The sequence below is a fragment of the Cetorhinus maximus genome, chromosome 11 (genome assembly GCF_964194155.1).
Source record: "Cetorhinus maximus chromosome 11, sCetMax3.hap1.1, whole genome shotgun sequence".
NCBI classification, from domain to species: Eukaryota; Metazoa; Chordata; class Chondrichthyes; order Lamniformes; family Cetorhinidae; genus Cetorhinus; species Cetorhinus maximus.
In genome coordinates, this window is record NC_135889.1 from 84,177,454 (window position 1) to 84,195,613 (window position 18,160).

Consider the following 18,160-nt stretch of genomic DNA (forward strand, 5'->3'; position numbering starts at 1 on the left):
CAAAATGTAGAATCTTAAATGGTCAATTAGTTGTGCATAGCATCGTGAGACAGTAAATGGTGAAGGTTGGAAGATTGTATGGATAACAAGGAAACCTTGAGTCTGAGCAATCCATAAGCTTGGGCAAAAGCAAATTCTATCAGAACACAATTATAATATCACTGAATGTTCTGTGCATGTAGGAGTAAGCTCCAAATGAATTATTCTATTTCCTCACATTGCTTTGAATTCAAACAAGTACACAATACACACCGAAGAGCTTCTGCAAAGAAGAGATATTCCTTTAGCTGATCAGCGTAGTGCTCCTCCTCTTCTAGAATGTCATCAATAGATGCTGCATATCTTAAAAAAATGAAAATGTTTGAGCTTGAAATGCAATAAGACACTACTGTTATGATTTTGCTAGATTATTTAATAACAGGTTTTTGCTTTGCCACAAATGGCATTAAAATGCAGCCTACTTCAAGTTAAATGACTAACTGGCATAACAAATTTTTGCACAGTTATTTCACAGAGCCCAACAATTGTTATAGAATATTCTTGTATTTTGTTGGAAACTTTTCTGAAATGCTTATAACCATAACTCTTCAGTTCATCAAGTCAATGTGTGCAGCTCTATAATTGCTTCAGTCTGATGATGGTTTGCAAGGCATCAGTAGTCCTGTGAGGCCAATTTTTCCAGTTACAAACAAACAATCTGAAGCCCTCGATAGTGTTGTTTTGTGAAGCAAATGGAAATCATCAAGTGTGCAGTACAGCAGCCTTTTTGTTATTGCACGATTTTTGGCATAGGTTTCAAAAGGGATATGGGAACAATGCCAAAATGTTCCTACAATTATAAAACTGGAAACTCCCTTGAGGTTTATATTTAGCTACTTTAATTCCTGCCTTTTAAAAAAAAGATTTGATATGTTTAAAAGAGGAAAGCAACATTTTGCTTCCCAACTGCCCCCAAAAAGTTTCAAACTCACTTGAACAGATTGCTTAAATCTTTGTGACATAATGTGATATATCAAGAAAAATGCATCATTTTGGACTGTTTATGAAGATACATACACATCCATGTGGTGACCAGCACTCTGCAGTCCATCCCCCATTTCCTTCTCGATTGCACTCCATTCACTATTCAAAGAGAAAGTACTTGTATTACAGTCCATATGACATAGCTGTTCTAAAAAACCTAAAAACAAACGGCATGCCAACCCCCAAATTCTCCCAAAAATAACTCAAACTATACCATTCAAAAGCAGCAAGAACTTTCACTAAAACTTTATATTCTTGGGCCCTTGATAAAAGGATTTATTTAAAAATAACCATGTTTGTTTACACATCAGAATTATGGAAACCCAGCATGACATATTTCATACAACCATATCACTTCTCTTTAATGTTATAACTCATGAAATATCATACATCCTTTATAAATGAACCAAGTGATGAAGTAGGTAAAATTCTACAGCTTACCTGAAAACCCTTCCATAATTTCCATGCACTTTGTATACACCATACAAGCGGTCTGCCACTCTCTGCAATTACAGTAAGCATTTTGGAAATTTAGGAGCTACTAAAGTGAATCATTACACACACATGGCCAACAACTCAAAAACACCTGCAAGGTTGGGGCAAAAATCTTGATATAATTTCACATTTTAAAGCAGACTCTAAAAATAAAGGCTGGTTTCAATTCATTAAGTTAATGCCCTAGACCCTGGTCTGCTATAGGCACTAGAAAGTTGCTCCAATTCCAAGTTGTGTTATGCAATAACTGAAAAATTGCTAATTGTGGGGTGGGAACGAGGGTCGCTGCTCTTGATCACTATCCAGTACAATACTCTTGGAAAAAGGAAAAAATAGTGTACGACATATGACACACGACACATGGCGACAGCATCAGGCCTGGAAGAATGAATGAGTCAAATAGCCAGCCAACATTTAAATATCCAAGCTCATACATGAAGAATGACCACTCTGGCAAAAGGTATAAACTTGGAATTACATACTGCTCTGACTCGCAGTAGGTGTGATATGATGGACTGCAGTTCATCTCCATAATGTTTCAGCTCCATAAATCTCCTGTGAACAGATGAATAGTTCTTCACTTGTAATTTTAATCTAAAGATTAGACTGTTTGATTTATTTGCATTTCATAATTTAACAGCAATAAACTGTTCCACAAAGGGCCAAGTTTTCTATTACATGTTTATTTTTAAAAAATTGAGGACAATTCATATGACAAACAAGCACCTCTTAAAACTTGTTCAACTTTCTAAGAGATTAAATATAATGCCTGCACAACTAAAGAAATAGATCAAACTCTAGATCGCTCTAGTTCTTTTAACAGCTAACTTATAGGCGAATCACCATATGGCTTCAATTATACTTTCAGCAAGTCTATAGCACTTAAAACTTGAACAGGGTACCAGCAATAACATTAACTTGCTGGAGATAGTAAAACCTTATGCAGAGTCTTGCACAGGAAAGTGGTGGGGAAAAGCACCAATTTGAAAGCATTTTCTTGAGTTGGAATAAAATAAAGTGAACAGAACAATGAAAGCTTAAATTTAATGCATATAAAATGTAAATTACTGCACACAAGAGACACAGATGCACTCCACAAATGGTGTTGTAATTACTAAGGATGAAATGGAAAGTGAAACTTTTGTAGACTTTATCCCCAAGATGTCCAACCAATACAGAGCAGTAATCAACACAACCAGGAAAATGTTGAAACATACAGTTACAATGGTAGAATACAAATCAGAAGGAGTTAGAATGAAACGGTGTAGGGTTCTGGTCAGACCACTGATCACAACTGCCCAAGTTCAGAATTTTCTTTATATTCATTCTTGCAGCATGGGCACCGCTGACAAGGCCAGCAGTTATCGCCAATCCTTAATTGGCCTTGAGAATGTGGTAGCGAGTTGCCTTTTTGAACTGCTGCAATCCATTTATGTGTAGGTACACTCACAATGCTGCTAGGGAGGGAGTTCCAAGATTTTGACTCAGCAATGATGAAGGAATTGCACTATAGTTCCAGGAATGGTGTGTGGGTTGGAAGGGAACTTGCAGGTGGTGGTGTGCCCATGCATCTGCCACCCTTGTCCTTCCAGGTGGTAGAGATAACAGGTTTGTAAGTGCTGTCAGAGGAGCCATGGAGAGTTGCTACAGTGCATTTTGTAGATTGTGCACACTGCTGCCATTGCATGCTGGCAGTGAAGAGATCAAACGTTCAAGGCGGTGGATGGAGTGTCAATCAAGCAGGCTGCCTTGCCTTGGATGGTGTCAAGTTTTGAGTATTATTGGAACTACATTAGTTCAGGGAAGTGAAGACTATTCCAACACACTCCTGGCTTGCAGCATGTAGATGGTGGGCAGGCTTTATGAAGTCAGGTGATGAGCTACTTGCTGCAGAATTCACAGCCTCTGACCCGCTCTTGCAGCCACAGCATTTACATGGTTAGTCTAGCTAAGTTTCTGGAAAATGGTAACCCCCCAAGGAAGTTGACCCTAGAAGTGCAATATAGTTAATGGAATGAAAACAATAAACCCAGAATATTTACAGTTAATAAGGATTGTAAGTGAAGGCAAAAATTAAAACTAACAAATGGTAAAGATCTTTATTAATTACACACAAAAAAAGACTTGCATGTACTAGTGCCTTTCATTTCCCTAGGACATCCCAAAGCTCTCCACAGTCATTAGCATTGAAGGTGACAGGGCAGATTGAGAAAGTGGTTAATAAGGCTAATGGAATCCAGGGTTTTATAAATAACAGCAGAGTATAAAAGCAAGGAAATTTTGGTGAACCGACTCAAGACACTGGCTTGGCCTCAACTGGAGTATCATGCCCAACTCTGAGCACCAGACTTTAGGAAGGATGTGAAGGCATTGGAGAGGGTGCAGAAAAATATTACAAGAACAAGAATGACTCTTCAGTTACATGGATAAATAGAAGCTGAGACTGTTCTCCTTACAGAAGAGAAGGTTCAGAAGAGAGTTGATAAAAGATTTCAAAATCATGAGCAGTCTGGACAAGATAGGAAGGAACAGTTCCCCTTAATGGAAGGATTGAGAATTAAAGGACATTGATTTGAGCGGTTAGCAAAAGAACCAGAGGCAACATGAGGATTTCTTTTAAAAAAAAACCTAGCAAGTGGTTATGACCTGGAATGCATTGCGTGGGTGTGTGGTAGAGGCAGGTTCAATCGCAACTTTCACAAGGGAATTGGATAATTATCTGAACTGAGGAGTTGAAGGGCTGCAAAGAAAAGGTAGGGGACTGGGACTAATTGAGTTGCTCTTGCAGCGAGCAGGCAGATACAACAAGCCAAATGGCCTCCTTCTGTAATGTAACCATTCTATGTACTTCTGGTGTAGACACAGCTGTAATACAGTATCGGAAACATAGCAACTAATTTGCTATTTTGGAGAGCTTGCTGTGCACAATGAAATAATGGCCTAATAATCTATTTCATGGATATTGGTTAAGGGCCAAATACTGGCCTGGATACAGAAGAATTTCCCTGCTCTTCTTCAAAAAAAACAGCCATGGGACCTTCCACCCGAGGGGGTAGGCATGTCTATTTAAGTTGCTCATCCAAAAGACAGCATAGCAGTCCCTCAGCACGACACTGGAGTGTCAGCCTGGATAATGTGCTCAAGGTTCTAGAGAGGAGGGCTCAAATCAAAAACCTTCTGACTCAGAGGAAAGAGTTCTACCCATCAAACCACAGCTTACACAAAAAGTGATCAATACATAGAAAAGACTTCCAGGAGAGCTTCGATCGGTGCTTAAAATCAGGAAATGTTTAAAGAAAATGCTTCCAATGGCTACAGGGTCAGTAACTAGCATGCAAAAAATTTAATGCGATTGACAGAAGAACAAGAGGGGACATGGAAAGAAATGTTTTTGTTTTACACAATGAGTGGTTAGGATTTGGAATGCACAGTAATAGGGTGGCAAATACAAATTCAATAATAACTTTCAAAAAAGAGAGAATTAGATAAATACTAAAGAGGAAAAAAAATTCAGGGATATGTGGAAAGCGTGTGACTAACTGGATTGCTCCTTCTTAGTACACTAACCTACATTTCTATAGTTTGAAGGCCATAGCAGATCATATGATCTGGTCAACAGTTTAACACCTTCACAACCACTTCATGGTGGGAGTTTGTGTGTTGAGGTTGTCACCAAGATATATTCAAAATCTATCTTTTTTGTTTACATTATTCCATCTTGCACATATTAAGTTTAGAATAGAAATTGCAAGTGCTCAATCCTTCCCTCAAGGCCATGTTAACAGGTCACAAAAAAGTGAAGCCAATAGATATCACAAAAACTAACCACTTTGCATAAATGAGCTTCTCCTTGCAACCTATCGACTATACTAGCTATATTTGTAGTTGGTATATCAATTTGCCACTAGTACAAAAAAGTAACCTCAACTCGAACCAGTGTTCAAGGACAAAATGCTGCAGAATAGACAAAGGTGCCAGAAGCTCCCTTTGGAGGTGAAAAAAACTACTACAAAAATTTAAAACAACGTGACAATGGAAAGGAAAACTTACCTGTCTGGGTTCTTGACTCTGAATGTTGCATTGAGGGCTTTTAACCTGGAATCTGCCTGTTTAAAAATAGTTAGATAATGTTTGAAAGCATTTCTTCCTCATTCAGTGATTGCACAGCAAGGAAATGGTTTGCTCCTAAATTCTGTTCAAATTAATTTTCAAACTGGACAATATAAAGACAGCTCAGAATGCTGAGCTTCTCACCTCTCTTCAGCACAGGCTCATCAAAGTTATAAGGCTACATTGGTACAGTAGTCTCAGAGAGACTATATTATTCAGACAGGCATGGAAGTGCAAGCACAATGGCCAATGGAATGTCTTTGTTAAAATTGAAGAGTTACTCGATATAAAAGAGTATGATTAAATAACTCAAATTGCCACATTAAGTGTCTCTGTGGGCATTGACAAGAATAGAAATTTGCTACAGATCCACATTTAACACTAGAAACAATTCAAATTCCAGATTGCTAACTAAACCATTTACTGTCGGTGATATAATTTTCACCCAAGTTTTGACTGAACACTAGTTCAGTGGAATAGCTGAAACTGCAAAAGCTATTGCACTTTCAAAGGGAAAGTTGATTATTCTCATGGATTAATTTAAAGAAGAGAGACACAAAATGAAGAGAATTTTAAAAAGATCACTGCTTTTGCAAACAAAGATTTGATATTGGCATTGCTCAAACATGTTATGTGTTTAGGAGACTTTTAGCAGCTCAATACAACTTAGATTATGCAGCATGGGTTTCAAAAGATTTACATGATGAGCTACATGGAATCCATAGGCAACAGACCACCAATGGGAGCATGTGCAAGATAGGCCTAGCCGTTCCACATCCTCCTGAAGTTATGTACACCTCCTCTTACACCTTCCCCATATCACTCAGAACCTTGCCCCCGGTACTGATCTCTACCTTCTAATACTGCCAAGCCATTGAAAGCCCCCCACATGGTGAATAGCATGCACCACATTTAAATCACTTGAAGCAAAAGCAGGAGATAGTGACTATAAACATTGAGGTGTCAAGAAGTAGGGAAAGGAGGGAAGAAAAGACGACGAGACAAACACCTGGAGCCATGCTGAGTGGTGGAAAGGAGCAGCAATATTTGTATAATGAGAACTGGTGCAACAGTTTGGGTGCCCCAATGTAGTAGCCATTTGAAAATTATAATCAACTTTTTTTTAAAAAAATGATCTTTAACTATTTAAGAACTACAAAAATAGCAATATTTTAAATTACTCCTGATGCCCATGAAAAAAGTCTAATGTTATGACAATAGAAACTAAACTATAACAGTCATTTTAAATTTCAAAGTAATTTTACTGTTTTACTGACAAAGTACTCTGGTGTCATGGTAGGAATCAGGATTGCTGTTCCTGATCATCATCCAGTACAATACTTTTGGAATGTGCATGACACATGGTGACAACATCAGGCCTGACTGTAATGATCCAGTCAAATAGCCTGCTAATACTTAACTCTCCAAGCTCATACATGAAACATGAGCTACTCTGGCAAGGTGCTGGAGAGCTGCCAACACAAATACAACACCAGATATATACCAATTAAAGCAATCCAAGTGTTCTGCTTCATGAGCATAATTAGTTGCTCAAGGATCACATCATTTCAGAACAAATCATTCTCTACCACCTCCCCCCACCCCATCTCTCAGCATCCTATAACTATGGCATTTTAGCAATTCAATTTTCTACCAGTGAAAATTAGTTCTTATGCATGTTAAGCACTTCACTAGGCACATTAAGCTCTTAGATATGCTGAGAAATCCAGTATATTTCTCTGCTGCATTCCTTTTAAAAGGATATGCTATATATTGGGAAACCAAGGTCCATAGGACAGGACAATAAGATGGATAGAGTAAAACAGATTGAATTAAAATACAAAGAAGAAATAGCAAGGTGTGACAAGCTGGGGTATCAAAAGCTTGAAAATTGTTTAAAAAAAATAATCGCAGAGGGAGGGGGAAGAAGGGTAAAGGATCTGTAGCTTTCAGAATCAGATTTGAGTAGAGGATAATGGGGATATCGGAAAGAGGAAGACAGACAAGCGTAAGCAAGCATATTTAAGGCTTAGCAGGAAGAAGGCTCATAGGAACGATTGTGGTTGCAATGATTCTTCAGGTTGTTCCAGCACAGATGCTTTTGAGACCAACTTTAATCAAGAATAAACCATTTTATTCTTGAGAAACATGTAGTTACATCAATGGAATATCAATGCTCAGGAAAATCCATTAACATTGGTTTCAACTTTTAAAAGGCTTCAACGTTATGAAACGAGAAGCTTGGGAGTAATTAGCTAAATCTTGGATTTTCTTAGAGATGTTTAACCCAGCTACAGAGTCAAGGGCAGAGGAGAATCTTAAACTTCTCTCAAAAGATGGGACCACTCATTCAATTTATGATCTTCAACATGCTGAATGGCATCAAAAGGAATGGACTTCCAGCCTCACCCAACTCTGAAAGAATTATGGAGTTTTGTTTTACAGATGATGTAGTGCACTGCACTCAATTCCAAAAACATGATCTAACAAATAAAATACAAAAAGGGGTGCCCAAAATCTCACTACAGGTATGCACTGCTCAGCAGATTTTTAAAGCTATGTACTAGATTTAAAATGACATCTTTAAGTCCTTGTGGATACCAGGTTTGACTGATGCAGTGTTTTGAATCTAGGGGAAATGCTTATTCTTGACAACAAATAGCAAAGACCAGAGCCCAACACAAAGTTAAGCAAATATATCACATAATTTGCCAGGCATACATCGATTGCAAACTAAAGTTTTAAAACCAAGCTGCAAGGGGCACTTATGGCAGAAAAGAACACAATTGCAAGTAGGCTGTGCTCTCAGCATTCCTTCAGCTATGAAGGTGGCAGACACATTGCCCTTCAGTATACTGGGGTCACATTTTTAAATGCCTGAAACTCAGACTTTGAATGACAGTTGCTGGAAGACATTACTTAAGCCTCAGAATGCATATCTGTGCCTCACTTGGCTCAGCTGCAGAGGCGAGTGAATGTGGCTGAAGGTCTGCACTAATGGGATATGGGGTATATATGTTCTTTTAATTAGAAGATAACAGGCTAACCTCATTTTGATGAGCTGTGCTGCACACAATGCTGTCTGAGAAGTCATGTTGAAATAAGAGTTGATTAATCACTTGTCTAGTGATGATTAACAATTGATTATTCTTTAGGGCAGAGAGGGGGTGGATAAGTAAATAGGGTCTGTTACAGCCAGGTTGTCTCAATACAAGCCTCAAGATAATTCTGACAATAAACAAAGACTTTTAGATAGAAAATTCTGATGATTAACAAAGATTTTTTCCATTTTTGGTGATCCACAATTTCCTGTAATTAAGTACAACAAACCTGCATCACCTTCAACAGGACAATGGTCAATTCTGGGCTCTAAATATTTAATTTGCACACAGACTGGCAAGAATTAAAGGAAGGACAGTTTTAATTAATTATTTTCTACCTATGGAGAAGAAATCAGTGGATTTCTGCAGTGTAATTCCCCAGTTAGGTGAGGGGAGACCAAACAAATATAAAATCAGAGGCAAACAAATATACTCACCAAGATGGTACTCATGTGCACTTTACACTTATATTTAATGCTCTAAAACAGATAGCAGCTTCAGTCAACAATGCAGTAGGTTTACCTCATTAGCCTTTCAGAAATCAGGATGGTGGAGCTCATACCAAGCATCAAGTAGATAGATTTTAAAAACTTATTAAAAAGAAAACATCTTTGGGATTCTCAGGCACATTAACAAGTTCTAGCATTACTAACAAGTGGTTTCTACTTATAAAGATGTATTTTCAGAATCAAATAACCTTTTTGCTTTCTACTTAGTCATTTTCTCCTTCCCTTTTGTGATTGAAGTGCTCATAAAAAGTAAAATCATTTAAGTAACCAGAGATGATGATATACTGAGGAAAGTAGTAGCAAAATTAGAAAGTAGCCTTGAAATAAATCTCCAAATTTTAGTTATGGTGAAAAAATTCTTTATTCGATAAGGTGAAAAGTATAATAGCAGGCTTGCCAAGTAGGGCACTACAATGCAAATACAAGCTACTGCTAGAATTTTGTTTGAACAGCTGATAACTCATACCATCATATTCTGATGGAAGGGTCACTGCATCCTAGCCTTTTGTCAAAGTTGAAAGTGACAGACATATCTATAGTATATTAATGGACATCCTTGTAGCAGGAATATTTACTTTACAGGGCCTTTGTCCAGCAATGAATTCCTTAAAAGAGAAAACCTGAAGAGTTTTGCAATTCAAGTCCCAGGATGAAGAATAGCTACTGCAAGCAATTTGTTGCAGCTTAACATCCTGCCATTGTCTGAATAATGATGTGCAGGCAGTTCTATTAGAATTAATACTTACAATTTTAAAACCATGATGGTGAGTGGAGTTGAATGTTTGCCATTGTATCAAAAGAACAACTTGTATTAGCATAGACCTTTCACAAGCTCAAAGAACACTGCAGCCAGTGAATTACTCTGAAGTCACCCTTATCACCAACCAATATTCCCGTAAAGCTGTACGGCCACGCAGTAACACAATATTCCCATGCAGGCAGCACACAAGTTGACCCCTTTAAAAGTTGAGCAAAAATATTTGAGGGCCTGCACACTACAAAAAAGTATTAGAGGATACGTTGCTTATGAGGCAGAGAAATATGCCAGCACAGCAAGGTTTTGCAAACAGTAATGGGACAATTACTTGCTATGTTTTAGTTTTTAGTTGGTAAGAGCTTTGGGAGATCTAATTCCCCTACTTCTTTTTGACTAATGTCATAAGATCACTTATGTCCACCTAAACAGGTCAGGCACAGCCTTTGCTTAATGCGTCATCTATTGAAAAAAAAAATGCACCTCGAGAAGTGCATAACTTTTGTGCAGTACAAAAGTATCAGCTGACTTTATGAGCTCGTATCTTGGATTAAACTCTCAATGAATGAGCTCAACTCAGGGCATTACCACAGTCAAAACTGAAAGTAAAAAAAAAAAGAGAGAACGGTCTTAATAGAAACTGCTGTGCTGAAAAGATAATTCACAATTAACTAAAAAAAAATCAATTGGGGAAAATATCAAAACACGCTAGTAGGTGATAGAATATCTTACTGGAAGCTATTTTACCAAATTAGTACTAATCTCAACGCAAGGCAACAACATTCCATACAACTGCAAGGTTCAGAAATACTAACTGTACCAAGTCAGATGGTAAAAAAGGATGGGTTGTAGAGGTCAAAAATAAAGACCTCGCCTTAATGACAGGAAGCATTAGTCTCTTCACAATATTTACTATAAATTTGGCTCAGTCAATTGGTTTACTGCAAATGGGACATCTTTTTCTTCCTTCGGCCAAAAATAGCTCAAAAATCCTTATTTGGAAGTCTGATCAAGATCCAGGTGGATATTGGGCTCCGTTTAGGAAGAGGTGATGGAAATTGCTTATTTCAAAAGGCATTAAATTGTCCATCCTAAATCAGAAGTCTAATTTCTTCCAGAGAAGCCACACAAGAACAGTTCTCTTAAATTCCACTCAACACCATGAAAATTTCAATGTACCCAAATTTGAGCTTGATGCAATTTCCTCACTGCTGAAAAATTGACATTTAAATTCTATTTATGAAATTAGTTAGTTATCTTTGCAAAGTTTTGAAGGATGCAAAAATCATGCTCCACTGTTTTTTTTACAAAAAAAAAGTATTTTTAAATTAGTACAGCTCAAATTTTCCCATTAAATTGGACTAAACAGGTCAAAAGGTGCATTTTACCTTGGCTTGGAATCCTGACTCATTTGCTGCTTCTTTCCACCCATTTTCCTAAGAAAATTAAACAGCAAAAAGTAAATAAGCAGCTTCCGATATCACAGAATCACAGTGAAGAGGCCCTTCAGCCCATCGAGTCTGCACCGACACGTGAGAAACACCTGACCTACCTAATCCCATTTACCAGCACTTGGCCCATAGCCTTGAATGTTATGACGTACCAAGTACTTATCCAGGTACTTTTTAAAGAATGTGAGGCAACCCACCTCCACCACCCTCCCAGGCAGCGCATTCCAGACCGTCACCACCCTCTGGGTAAAAAACTTTTTCCTCACATTCCCCCCCAGCTAAACCTCCTGCCCCGCACCTTGAACTTATGTCCCCTTGTGACTGACCCTTCAACTAAGGGATCCACCCTGTCCTTGCCCCTCAATCTTGTATACCTCGATCAGGTCACCCCTCAGTCTTCTCTGCTCCAACGAAAACAACCCAAGTCTATCCAACCTCTATTTATAACTTAAATGTTTCATCCCAGGCAACATCCAAGCGAATCTCCTCTGCACCCCCTCCAGATATACTAGTGTGTCATAGAAAATAAGTAGAGCATTGCTGGAGAGACCTGCTGTCGAAGCTTTTTGTCTTGAATTCATCAAGACAGATTCACAAGAATGCCAATTCTAAAGGGAACAACAAGTTATATTGCATAAGTATGCAGTATAAATTGTTGTTCCTTTAGAGTTAGTATTCTTGCAAATGTGTCCTGATGAGTGCAAGATGAAAAGCTTCAACAGCATGTCTTTTTTCAGCAATACACAGTAATTGGTACCTACTGACTCAGTTTTATTTTTAAATACTAATTTGTAGATATTGCAGAATTATTTTGCAAACTTTTGTGAGCAGCTGAAAACAGTGTTATGGCAATTTTCTTTGATATACCTTTTTGAATTGTGCCATTTGCAATTGGCAGAATACTTAAATGAAGTAATTTTCCATTTTGAATAAAATGGAAAGATATCCAGTAGTTTTAATTTTGCAAGTTTATGAACACCCAGAATCTGAATGAGAGAAAATTAAAATGAAAACGCAAATAATTTGGAAGTGGAGGTAATGTAATGCAGAACAGTAACACATCAGAAAATGAAGCAGTCAGCCAGCCACTTTTATATCAACAGTTTTAGTTTGGATTCTGCAAAACCTGGCTTCTTTAGCCCTAGCCCATGGGACAAAGTCCTGCAAAACTGTCAACACATCAGTCACAGATACCTTTTTCTCAGAAACCAGTCAGCAACAGTATCGAAATGGCTTTGAACAGATATACAAAGAAAGGGTAGCAAGGATTTGAAATTAAGGGATCAGTATTTCCAGAGCTTTCTAACAGGAAATTGAATAAGAGTACAGCAGAATCCATAAGGGTATATGGTAGGCAGTTCATGGAAGCAAACATTTATGAGTCAAATGGCCATTTCCTGTTCAAGCTTTGTATCCTTTGACTTCGTGGGGGGTGGGGGTCATAGGAAAGAAAAAAATGCAAGGAAACATGGATCTTTTACATCCACAGGAGAAGGAAGGCAAAGGGGGAAAAAAACTTTTTCATCCCCTAGTCCGTAGATGGGATTTACTTGTAGTTTTACATTCATGATGACTTGATTGTACCGAAAGCAAGCATTGCACACACAAGTTTTAAAATTGCTTGCCTCAAGAACAGCATAGCAATGGGACAAAGGTCTTGGTAATTTGCTCAACAATATTTTGTGGTATATTATGTAGATTATAGAACACTTTCAGCAGTGTAGTCAGATCTTTAAAAATAGTTTTCTGCTCCCACACCCTCCCACCAATAGTGCCAAAGTTAAACCAATTACATTTTACAATGAAAGATACTCAAAATGCAAATAGTTAAAAAAAGCAAACTTCCAATACCTGTGTTAAAAATAAATAGAAAATTGGGTCGCACGAGAGAGTAGAATGCGAAGCAACACGCAACAGAAAGTTTTCAAGACCAATCCTTCGTCGTTCAACAAAATCAGGATCCATGTTATCAGCAGATAATTTATGCCAAACAAATTCTGCCTGCAGGAATAAATAGAGGGCATGTTAGTTAGGTTGTGCTTATTATGGAAGAACGTTGAAGCTACCATGCGTTGACATCAGTGCTTTTGGCTTCCTAGAGGCAAGCAGCCCTCAACTTGGAAAAAAAAATTGAGGAATTCAAATCTGCTATAAGGCAGGGTTACCTCAAAATCAAAGCAGGTTGAGCAAGTCCAAAAACGACCCAGTGGGCTTGATGCAAAGCATTCCAAAAATTGGGGCATACAACTTTCTATGTACTCAAATTTGCTTCCCTTATTCCTGAGATATGTCCTGCAAACTTAAGGCCGAATCCAAAGAAGATATCCAGTGCTCAGAATTTCTTAGTAGTAGACTGAAATTTTATTTTCTGTAACGACTGCTACAAGGCTGACTCTATTACACTGGGGATTTGAATTGAATCTAGTTCATACCAACACCCACATTAATTTAAAAAAGGCCTGAATTGGCAAGAGAGAAGCTTTGCAGCTACTTAAAAAAAAACTTCACCATGCAAAACATCTGACCTCTTTTAAGTTTCCTAAAAGACAGTCTTAAGTAGACACCCATCCCTCCCTACTAGAAATTGGATGGAAGGTATTCTTATTTGTAGGGATCAGGAAAAGAAAGGAAAAAAAAATCACTGGATAATTTCTTCAGCAGAAGCCTTGGATATTCTTCATGCACAGCACAGGATATCCAAGGGTTCAAGGAAAATCCTCTATTTGAACAATGACTTTGAGAAATTCAGCCAATTGCAGTATTTGTTTCATGTTGGGGAAGGAGAGGGTTGTGATGGTTCCAACATTAAAATTACTCACTCTTTTTTCAGGCAGAGGCGGTACTACTATACAAGGATATGTAACAACTAAATAGTTCCTCAACAACTCAAATTCACTGTATCTTCTCCAGAGGGAATCTGGCACAGAACTCTCTTCTTCATTTTGGGAATCAAGTGGCCTATGTACAAGAAGAAAAAACAGAATTAAGTAAAAAAGAATTGATGTCAAAACACTAATCTCTGGGACAGATTAATAGATTCAATTTTCCTCCTGTTTTAATTCAGCTATCAAAGAGAGACTTCTAACACAAGTTGAAAGAGAAACATATAACGTACCAATCTATTATTTGACACGAAGCTTAAAGAGGACAGTATCTAATAATTTTCCAGTCATCCAGGGGAAGAGAACTCATCTCACTTGTACAAAAGCTTACTAAATAGAGAATTCTACATCAGCATTAAATGAATTTAAATGAAGTTCTCACGTAATTATGAGCTGCACAAAAGAAATCCTTTAGCACTTTTTAAGACAGTAAATTTGATTGGAACAGAACTGATCTATCAGATGATACGATATACATACATGCCAGTGATACATCACTTCAAATGCAATATTTAAAATTAACTATTTCAGTTGTAATGCACAAAAAGTCACTATATGAAACTCACATTCTCTTTCCAAACTTTGAGGCTGCCATTTATAAAAGATTATTAACCATCACAATCAATAGCAATATAGTGGATGAAAATAAACTACTCACAATGATGGACATATAACTGTCATCTTTGATGCTCAGGTGATCATCTTTTAAATATATACCCTCTATTGCCAGCACTAAGCAGAACATTCAGCAGATAAATTCTTAACATAGGATTAAAAATCAGTTTAAAAAAAATTAGTTTCAGTGATCATCCATCTGATCACATAATGAGGCTTCTCTGCAATCTATTTTCATAGATCACATAGCAGAAGCAGCTGCTATTCTGGTTTGCATTTTCCAGTCTCCTATTGAAATGCTGGAGGGCAATTTATATCCAATTCAGACAGAAATATTAAAAAACTTAGTTATAATGTCTCTGAGTACGAATAAGAATATAGATAGATACTTGTTTGCAAAGGCTAGAAGTGTTTTCAGGTACTCAGTACCTATATCTCTTAAGATTTGAAATCATATCCATGTGCACTTCACACATCCATTTAATATGCAAAATAGTGACTCCGTTAAACAAAACGCACATGGGCACATCAATGGTTATTAAATTGGTCAGTTATTTAATAAGTCACCTTACACTGACCTAAATTGAACTGTGCACAAGTTCAGAGCACAGAAATAAAAATGAATCCCTGCCTACTTAGAAACTTATTTCCAAATCTTAGTAAATGAAAACATGCAAATTGTGAACCCTTGCTAATGAAAAACAGCATTATGCATAAATCCTCAAAATGCTGCTGTAGCAAAGGACAGTTAGAACATTAAGCATCACCAAATGATAGATTATAGCAATGGACATGTCATTTTACACAAAATATTATTCCAACTTGGTGCCACAATGGAAAGGGAGGGAGGAAAAAGTCAAATTGCATGCAATGTGAAAAGAAATATTGGCACATATATCTAAGTACATATTGCTACCATACCCCTAGGAGATGCCAGAGAGGGGAAAACATGTGTGTTGAACTAAGTTAATTTAACAGCTGAGCACTGTTGAATACCTGAAACAGGAAGTGAATCAGACATTATTCTCAGAGCTGGTTAGAGTTTCATTTTGAAATTAAATCAGAGGCAGAGGGGAGGTGGTGAGAGACACCAGACAAAAGCATGCACAAGCTCAAGTGTACACGCATGCAACGTTACATCTTTTAAATTCATCTCACTCCAAACTAAACTTGACTGAGTCATCTTTGGCTAGTAAACCTTCTGGAGCATAGCATATCATCTAAATGCCAGTTACATCATGACTACCGCTTAGAAGCATTTACTGTATTCTGTTAGTAGTCATCAGTTCTAGAAGCCATAAAGCATCAAGTGCAATTAAGTGTGAATACAGTTAGAAATGTCACTGAGAGACAATGAGATTCCGAGGTATGAGGCATTAAATATGAAACAAAAAGTGATGTGCAGTTTATGCAACATGTTGGTTCAGGCCAATTAGTCAAACATGAGAGATTCTGGAAACTCCATTTTAGGAATGAGCCACAGAAAGAGTTAAGCAATCCATTTAAATGTTAGCAATAAGGGCCAAAACAAAATGTAATTGATCCCCTTTTCTTACTTTTAATTCCTTTCACCCAGTTGGAAAAGAGGTGGTTAAGGGAACATTCAATAAAAACTCAGGGGTGAATAATGAATTTTTTGTCCACCTGTAAAAGCAATCAACAAGGAGGAGAGTGAGTTAGGACTCAAAAAAGAACAAAGGGGGAAAGCTAGAAGATTTTTTTCTCCCCTCCCCCCCACTATACAGAAAGCATTAGTAGAACATGTACTGCCTTATCCCATGTAGCTATTAAAGTTAGAAGCTACATCAGATGAAAATGGAAGTCAAATATTTGAGAATAAAAGGTAATGGCGAAAGAGCAGGGAAATTGATGTAGATGCACTCAATTAAAACTAGCACCGTAGAAGGTGAACCGAATGGTTTCATGTGCTGCAATTTCTAAGATTCCTCTCTCAACTTATGAATTATTAAACTTATATCCTACAGTATTTGAATTCTTCAACATGGCTCATTTGCCTGCATCAAATCACCTTAACCTTGAATGTCAAAAACCTTTATCCATAAATCACAATGGTTAAGTCATAAAAACTCCAAAAACACCAACTTGCCAAATGCTTTTCATATTTTCAGCGCACAACATGCCACATCAACCAATTTCTCCTTTCAAGGTACAATTTTAAATACATAGTAGTCTACTCTGGAAGCTAGATATTGTTTTGTTTTAAAAAGGTGTTTCTCTGAGTAACCCAATCACTAGGCATGCAAGATACATTGATCTAGGAATGGGAAAGTTTGGAGATTAGGACTTTGAAAAAGCTTAGCAACTACAAAAAAACTCTTCTGAAACTTATCCTTAATGAGAATTGAACCTAACATTTGGTTCATGTTCAGTCCAGTGCTCTTCTTTTCCAGGTATTTTTGTTTTTGTTTTGGATTTCCAGCGTCTGCAGTTTTTTGCTTTTTTCTCCTCTAATTCTGGTCACTTGACCATCCTCAATTTTAAATTGCTCCACCTTTGGTAGCCAGGCCTGCAGCTGGCAAGACCCTAAGCTTGAATTCTTTCCCTAAACTTCTCTCTACCTCTTGTGCCTCCTTTATGACACTCCTTAAAACCTCTGTCTCTGACCAAGTTTTTGGTAATCTTAATATCCCCTAACATGTAGAGTGTCAAATTTTGCTTTTTAGCAGCCCTGTGAAATCCCTTAGGATGTTTTATTACATTAAAGGTGAAGGCACAACCTCACCAGTTTATCCATTTGTGCTAGCCCATGCAATTTCAGTAACCAAACTATGGTTGCAATTTGGTTTTAACTGCAATCTTAAAAGGGGACTGTAACCAATAGTTGGGGCAGCTAAAATATATGCAACAATAGCACTCAAGCATAGTACTACAGAACAGGAGTATTAAAAAGCTTCTTATTAAAAAAAAGAGGTCAGGTTCAGGGTGGTGGTGGTCAGTGGAGGGGGATGGCAGTGGCGGTTAGAGGTCCACTGATGAAAATTAGACCGAAGAAAAACACCCATCACTAAAAAAGTACTAAGCCTATCTGATGTAGCAAGCACAAGATGAACTGATGACTTCAGTTCACAAGAAAACTCCATGAATTATAAGGATGAAGAAAAACAGGATTTGCAGAAATCAACAAGATTACGGTCAGAGATTATTAGCTTTTTCACACAATTAAGACTTCCAAATCAGTCCTGAACAGCCCTTCAGGTTT

At 37.5% G+C, this 18,160-nt stretch overlaps 1 protein-coding gene across 2 annotated transcripts in view; it reads right to left on the minus strand.

Moving 5' to 3' along the window:
• The window catches only part of snx4 (sorting nexin 4), a 48,116-nt gene that overhangs the window by 13,769 nt on the left and 16,187 nt on the right, over window positions 1–18,160 (minus strand). The window contains exons 3-10 of one of the 2 annotated variants that reach the window (XM_078552364.1): window positions 14,263–14,401; window positions 13,295–13,444; window positions 11,381–11,428; window positions 5,569–5,624; window positions 2,001–2,073; window positions 1,465–1,526; window positions 1,057–1,122; window positions 253–342 (exon numbers count right to left, since the gene is read on the minus strand). In XM_078552364.1, the coding sequence (XP_078408490.1) occupies window positions 253–342; window positions 1,057–1,122; window positions 1,465–1,526; window positions 2,001–2,073; window positions 5,569–5,624; window positions 11,381–11,428; window positions 13,295–13,444; window positions 14,263–14,401 (684 nt within the window). The remainder of the gene's footprint in view (window positions 1–252; window positions 343–1,056; window positions 1,123–1,464; window positions 1,527–2,000; window positions 2,074–5,568; window positions 5,625–11,380; window positions 11,429–13,294; window positions 13,445–14,262; window positions 14,402–18,160) is intronic. The other variant, XM_078552365.1, reaches the window with a different exon arrangement.